Source organism: Chrysochloris asiatica, unplaced genomic scaffold, assembly GCF_000296735.1.
Source record: "Chrysochloris asiatica unplaced genomic scaffold, ChrAsi1.0 scaffold00206, whole genome shotgun sequence".
NCBI lineage: Eukaryota > Metazoa > Chordata > Mammalia > Afrosoricida > Chrysochloridae > Chrysochloris > Chrysochloris asiatica.
Genome location: NW_006408724.1, coordinates 5561489 through 5569582, shown reverse-complemented (window position 1 = coordinate 5569582; position 8094 = coordinate 5561489). Strand labels below are relative to the sequence as shown.

At 37.1% G+C, this 8094-nt stretch overlaps 1 protein-coding gene across 1 annotated transcript in view; it reads left to right on the top strand.

The window, feature by feature from the left end:
* Positions 1 to 7709, top strand: part of ST8SIA6 (ST8 alpha-N-acetyl-neuraminide alpha-2,8-sialyltransferase 6) — a gene marked incomplete at its 5' end in the record, with an annotated part of 125414 nt that extends 117705 nt beyond the window's left edge. Inside the window, 2 exons of the mRNA XM_006872617.1 lie at positions 1545 to 1637; positions 7241 to 7709. Coding sequence (XP_006872679.1) covers positions 1545 to 1637; positions 7241 to 7709 — 562 coding nt within the window. The remainder of the gene's footprint in view (positions 1 to 1544; positions 1638 to 7240) is intronic.
* Positions 7710 to 8094: the final 385 nt, after the last annotated feature.

Sequence of the window (8094 nt, the reverse complement as noted above, 5' to 3'; positions counted from 1 at the left end):
CCAGGACTTTCTCTCAAGGTACCTTTAGGTAGACTTGAACTTCCTACCTTACAATTAGTAGCAGAGCGTGTTAACTGCTTGCCCCACCCAGGGACTCTGGTTTTACAGTACTAGGGTGAATATATTAGAATCTCCCTAGCAATTCCTCATAATACTATATTGGCAATAAAACTGATTCTTCAAAAGAATATGTCTCTGTTCTATAAAGTAAATTTGTTACAGGCAACCTACTAAGCAGATCATTTTATGAGCTTGTATTTATGATTTGTTGTTGTTGTTATGTGACGTGGAGTTGGTTCCGACCCATAGCGACCCTGTACAGGGTTTCCGAGGCTGTAAATCTTTACGGAAGCAGAAAGCCTTATCTTTCTCCCACGGAACAGCTGGTAGTTTTGAACTGCTGACCTTGCGGCTCACAGCCCAATTCGTAACCACTACACTATTACTATTTCTTTTTCCCAAGGTACCATATTTGACTTGTTGTCTGATGTATCCTGAAAATCAGTAGAGGGAAGTATAAATTTCATTTTTGCATGTCTCATAAAGCATGGAATAGAATATTTGCGGCTCAGTCATAATATTGAACATGTCAACTTTCAATAGCTTTCCTTAAAGAAGCACTCAGATATGCTTCCTTTTTTCTGTACACTTTTTTAAAGAAATGGTCTACTTGAAATTCCATAAACGATACTTAGGGAGTCATAACCAACTTTCCCTTTTTTGTGATGGGAATAAAATTACTCAAAATTACAATTCTTAATTTGTTTTCCAATTTAAAAACAAATTAGCACTCAAAGGAAGATGAGAACATCAGTGTGAAAACATCAGTATAAGAACATTAGAGCTTTATTTATTAACAGGATAATTTGGTAGAAACAATATCCTTATGGGAATCAGGAGATTTTAGGTTCTTTTTTTAAAAAAACAAATAAATAGACTCAGTAACCTTTATCACTATACTTCAATTTTTTTCTCATCTCTAAATTAGTGTATTATAATCAGTATAATTTATATAATCAATATAAATGCAATCCTTTTAATAACAAGATCCTGAACTCTTCAAAAGCTTCTTGTTGTTAAATGCCATCGAGTCACTTCCGACTTATATTGACCCTGTATGGGCTTTCCAAGGAGCGGCTGATGTGTTTGACCTGCTGACCTTGAAGTTCAAACTGATGTTGTGGTCTAGTGCTCATCCTACAGCACCACACCAGGACTCCACTAAGAGGTTGTTGTTGATGTTGTCATTGTTAAGTGCCATCGGGTCGAGTTGGTTCCAACTCATAGTGACCCTGTATAGGGTTTTCAAGGAGTGATAGATGAATTTGAACTGCTGACTTAGTGGTCCAGTGCTTAAGAGGTTTTAAGCATTTATTAAACAGTTTTAAGTATTTATTAAAGTTTTAAATTTAAATAAGAAGAATTCTGAGAATTTCCTAATAGCAGTGATTCTCTTCAATAAGGACAATGACAATAAATGTGTGTGGATGCTTTTTTTTTTTTACAAGTTATAGTTTGAAAATATTTTCCCTTCTAAATTTCAGGTGTAACCTTCCTCCAACAACAGGAAATATTAGCAAAGATGTTGGCAGTAAAACAAATCTTGTGACTGTGAATCCCAGTATCATATCAATAAAGTAAGTATCTCCAAACTACATTATTATTCGAGAGTATTTTTTCATTGTTTAACATGTTTCTTCAGAGTCCTGATGTGGCGCTGTGAGTTAATGCACCAGACTGCAAAGTTGTTTGAACTGCAAGGTCGGTGATTCAAGCTCACCAGGTGCTCCTTGGAAACCCTATACAGGGTTGATACAGGTTGGAACCGTCTTGACAACAACATGTTTCTTGAGGTGGTAAATTGGTTAAAAGGTTGGCAGTAGACAAAAAGGTTGGCAGTTCAAACCCACACAGCCACTTTGAGGGAAAGACCTGGCGATCTGCTCCTGTGAGGATTAGAGCCAAAATCCTGTGAGGCAGTTCTAATTTTACATAGGGTCACCATGAATACGAAGTCAATCAATAGCAATTGTCAACAAGAGTAACATGTTTCTTAGCCTAAGCACTAATCTTACAGCTGAGACTGACTTGCAGTACTGTTTGATAATCTTTCGGAAAAATAAGTAAAAATGTATTTATAATTTTTGACATTCTACCAAATATTGTGGTTCATACAAGTATGAATCGGTGGAACCTTTCTGTCAGACCTAAACATTACTAATAAAAGGAGAATGTATCTCTTTTTTTTTTTAACAGTAGGAGAACTACAATTTTCAGTTTTCTTTCAGAGTTTTAGTATTATTCTTTTGTGTTACTAGCATTTATTTGAAAAATCTTTGTCAATTTAGAAACTTTAGAGAGTAAGTCCTAAATAAAACTGAAAAAATACAGTTTGGCCTTTGGAAAGCTTATTTAAAAACTATATTTTGTCAGGTTTTTCCTTATGGATAGTCTATTCATAAAAAATAATTTCTGCTATGCTTTCTAACGTAACTGCTACTATTACATATATCTTTCTATATGTAGTAGTCACTACTAAAAAAGTTGTTTGGTTAATAAAAATCTCATACATTGTTTTACTCCATTGATTTCATCCAAAATGACTAATAATTGTTATTTATAGGATTTATGCCTCCAAATAACTCAGGTTGAGATAAAATAAATCTCTTGAGACAAAATAATTTATTGTACTGGAATATCCAGGACCTTCATTTGCTGATGGTGCATAACTCAAAATGCAGAGAAACAGCTGTAAATGTCCATTAATAATCATTAGTGAGCTGAAATGTACTGGTATTGGCCATTTTTAATCTGATAGTCACATGGTTTGCTAGGCCGGGAGTGGTAAATCGAGGAGTAGTGTTGCATTCATCATCAAAAAGAACATATTAAGATCTGTCTTGAAATACAATGCTGTTTGTTATGGGATAATATCCATATGCCTACAAGAAAGACTAGTTAATGCCACTATTATTCAAATTTACATACCAACCACTAAAGCCAATAATGATGAAATTGAAGAATTCTACCAACTTCTTAAGTCTGAAATTGATCAAACATGCAATAAAGATGTATTGATAATTACTAGAGATTGGTATGCAAAGGTTGGAAACAAAGAGGAAGGATCAGTAGTTGGAAAATATGGCCTTGATGATAGAAATGATGCTGGAGATAGCATGTTAGAAGTTTGCAAGACCAATGACTTCTTCATTATAAATACCTTTTTTAAATAACATAAAATACAACTATACACATGGACCTCACCAGATGGAATCCACAGAAATCAAATTGACTACATCTGTGGAAAGAGATGGTGGAAAAGCTTCATATCATCAGCCAAAACAACGCCAGGGGAAGACTGTGGAACAGACCATCAATTACTCATATGCAACTTCAGGCTGAAGTTGGAGAACATTAAAATAAGTCCACAAGAGGCTAAATATGACCTTAAACATACCCGACCTGAATTTAGAGATCATAAGGAGCTCTGGTAGCATAGTAGTTATGAATCGGGCTGTGAACTGCAAGGTCAGCAGTTCAAAACTACGAGCTGTTCCGTGGGAGAAAGATGAGGCTTTCTGCTCCCGTAAAGATTTACAGCCTCAGAAACCCTGTACAGGGTCACTATGTGTCGGAACCGACTCCACGGCACATCACCACCACCACCACAAGAAGAACAGATATGATGCAATAGACACTAAAGATCGAAGTCTAGGGAAGTTGTAGGATGATATCAAGAATATCATTTAGAAAGGAAACAAAAGGTCATTAAGAAGACAAGAAAGAAGGAAAAGACCAAAATGGTTGTCAGAAGAGACTTTGAAACTTGCTCTCCAGTGTAGCGATGCTAAAGCAAATGGAAGAAGTGAGGAGGTACAAGTGCTAAATAGAATTTTTCAAAGGGCAGCTTGTAAAGCAAAGTGAAATATTTTAACAAAATGTGTAAAGGCCTGTAGTTAGAAAACCAATGTTCAACATTTTTCAAGCTGAGATAACTGAGTAAAAATTGAAGCCTTGAAGTACAGTATTGAAGGGTTCTATAGGCAAAATGTTGAATGATGAAGAAAGTGTCAAAAGAAAATGGAAGGTATATACAGAGTCACTGTACAAAAAAGAAATAAATGATCCATGTTCAGCCATTTCAACAGGTAGCATATGCTCAAGATCCAATGATCCTGAAGAAAGAAGTGCAAGGTGCATTGGAAGCATTGGCAAAGAACAAGGTACTGGGAATTGATGGAATTCAAATTGAAATCTTTCAACAAATTGAATGGCACTCATCTATGCCAAGAAATTTGGAAGACAACTTCTGACTGGAAGGAATCCATATTTGTGCCCATTCCAAAGAGAAGTGACCCATTGGAATGCAGAAATCATTGGGCAATATCATTAATATATCATGCAAGTAAAATTTTACTAAAGATAATACAAAAATGGCTGCAACCATACATTGAAAGAAAACTTCCATAGGTTCATACTGGATTTAGAAAAGAATATGGAACAAGGGATATCATTGCTGATGTCAATTGGATCTTGGCTGAAAGCAGAGAATTCCAGAAAGATACTTACCTGTGCTTCATTGACACACAAGCTTTCAATTGTGTGGATCATGACAAGCTATGGACAACATTGTAGAGAATTAGTAATCTGGAACATTTAATTGTGTTCAGGAGGAACCTATACATAGACCAAGAGGCAGTTGTTCGAACAGAACAAGGGAACACTGAATGGCTTAAAATTAGGGAAGGTGTGCACTAGGGTTGTATTCTTTTGCCACATTTATTCAATCTGTATGCTGAGCAAATAATCCGAGAAGCTGAAGAAAAATGTGGCATCATGATTGGAGGAAGACTCCTTAACAACTTGGAATATGTAGACGATACAACCTTGCTTGCTGAAAGGGAAGATGATTTAAAATACTGGTAAAGATCAAACACTAGAGCCTTCAATATCATTTGCACCTCAATGTAAAGAAAACAAAATTCCTCACTACTGGACCAATAAGCAACACCCATGTATATGGAGAAAAGATTGAAATTGTCAAAGACTTCATTTTGCTGGGCTCAACCATCAATACTCATGGAAACAGCCATCAAAAGTCAAAGGAAGTATTGCATCAGGCATATCTGCTGCACAAGACTTCTTTAAAATTTTGAACAGCAAAGGTGTCAGTTTGAGGACTAAAGTGAACCTGACCCAAACCATGGTATTTTCAATAACCTCATATGCATGCGAAAGTTGGACAGTAAATATGGAATACCATAGAAGAATTGATGCATTTGAGTTATGATGTTGAGGGAGAATATTAAAAGTACTACAGACTGGTGGTACTTTTGGAAGAATGTGCCTTGAAAGCCTAGATGGCCAGACTTCATCACACCATTCCCTGGAGAAGGATATCATGTTTAGTAAAGTGGAGGGTCAGAGAAAAGAGGAAGAGCCCCAACAGGAATGATTGATACAGTGGCGGCAGCAGCAATGGGTTCAACTATAATAACGATTATGAGCTTGGCTCAGGACCTGGCAGTGTTTCATCCTGTTGTTCACAGAGTCTCTGTTAGTCAGTACTGATTCACTGGCACCTAAGAACAACAAACCCATTGCTATCCAGTGAATTCCAACTCATAGCAAACCTACATAGGATTTCCGAAACTAAATCTTCATCTGAGCAGACTGCCTCATCTTTCTCTTTTGGAGTAGCTGGTGAGTTTAAACTGCTGACTTTATAGTTAGCAGCCCAGTGCTTAACACAAAATGCCACCAGGTTTCCTTATACTTACGAAGATATCATTTAAATCGTACATGTTGAGATATCATAATGCATGGATACAAAATAAGCATCATTTTGCACATATGGAGAGTGCAGTGGCTTTATAGGAAAAGCCCTGGACTGTGAATCACAAGGTTAACAGTTTGAGCTCACCAGCCTCCACGAGAGAAAAATGAGGAACTTTCTGCTCCTGCAAAGATTATTGTTGTTGTTGTTATGTGCCATGGAGTCGGTTCTGACTCATAGTGACTCTGTACAGGGTTTCCAAGGCTTTAAATCTTTACGGGAGCAGAAAGCCCTATCTTTCTCCTACAGCACAGCTTGTAGTTTCTAACTGCTGACCTTGCGGCTTGCAGTCTGATTCGTAACCACAAGCCTTGGAAACTCATTACAGGGTTGCTATAAGTCAGAACCTACTCAACAGCACTTAATAACAACATATACATAGAGAGCTTAGGTTCCCTAAAGGAAACTTTTGTATTATAATAACATTTTATAATACAAAAGGTATACAATCACAAGTGTATAGCTCCATTGATTTTTAAATATGTATTTGTATTTGGGGGAAAGTGGTGGCTCCATAGAATAAGCACTGATTGAACAACAAGGTCAGTGATTCAAGCCCACCAGCCATTCTGTGGATGGAAGATGCTTTCTGCTTCTACAAAGATTTAAAGACTTGGAAATCCTATACACAGTCACTATGAGTCGGAACTAACTCAACAACAAAATGTAGTTTTTAAGAGTGTCATGCTTGAGAAAATAGTTCTTCATTATTATAAGTTTGGAAAGGTGTTTCACCACCCAAAAAGCAAACTTAAGAAAAAAGACTGAGTTGGAAGATAAGATAAGATCAGAAATATCTGTCCAGTTAGGATATGGTGATGGTGGTAGTGTGCCTTGGAGTCGATTCTGACTCATAGTGACCCTGTAAAGAGTTACCACAGGTATAAATCCTTATTTGAGCAGAAAGGCTAATTTTTCTCCCATGTTTGATGGACTCAAACTGCTGACCTTTTGGTTAGGAGTCCATCATGTAACCCACTACAATACCAGGTCTCCCTAGCAAAAGTATAACCTGGTGTAAAAATAGAAACTGAGAGCCTAAGTATACTAAAACAGAGAGATAAAGGTCTACCTCATGATAATGACATACTACTTACATTAATGGAGTCCTGGTGTGGTGCTATGGGCTAACGCTCTGGGCTGCAAGGACCATTTGAACCACACACAGGGTCAGTGGCTCATGTTCACCAGCTGCTCCTCAGAAACCCCATACAGGGTCGCTATGGGGCACTAAACAACAACCATAACTTTCTTTAATAAGTTTTCTCTGAACCTAACGATTGTCTCTGTGTACATTATTAATGTAATTGGTTCCGTTTTTTGACTAGTGGTAAATGCAGCGTCATTTTATCAAAACTGCTACTTTGATGATTATTATTGCTTTATTATTTTTTTATTTGGCAGATATGCAAACTTAAAGGACAAGAAAGCTGTATTTCTGAAAGACATTGCAGCCTATGGCGATGCCTTTCTTCTTCTGCCAGCATTTTCCTTCCGGGCCAACACCGGTGCCTCTTTTAAAGTGTACTACACAGTGAAAAAGTCTAAAGCAAGACAGAAGGTTGTATTTTTCCATCCCAAGTACCTGAGGCAACTCGCCCTTTTCTGGAGAACTAAAGGTGTGGCAGCCTTCCGCTTGTCGTCGGGCTTGATGATCACTAGTGTTGCAGTTGAACTGTGTGAAAATGTGAAGCTATATGGGTTTTGGCCCTTCTCTAAAACTGTGGAAGACACGCCTGTCAGCCATCACTACTATGACAACCAACTACCTAAACAAGGCTTCCATGAGATGCCCAAAGAATACAACCAAATTCTCCAACTTCATGTGAAAGGAATCCTCAAATTACAATTTAGCAAATGTGAAATAGCCTAAACAATGTGTCTTAAAAGTAGGATTCGTGTGAATATAATGCCATGGGTGATGAATAATGTTTCCCAAAATTCAAGGAAGTGGTTGTAGAGTTTAGTAAGAAAAACTTAAGTTTGCAACCCAAGCAAGCCATCTAATTGTTTTGATTTTCTGTTTCCTTTCCTATAAAATGAGGACCATGATAGCTAACTCATACAAGTCAAATATGATCATCTATGAAAACTCTTAGCATAGTGTTCAGTATGAGGTAGGGACTCAGTGAATACTTCCTGACTAATATTTGTAATAACCATTGCTGCCCTCACCAGACTGACATTAAAGGGAAATGGTATTAGAGAATATTTCTGAAGAGAACAGCTGTGTTGTCAGTATTTATTGGTTTCATTCT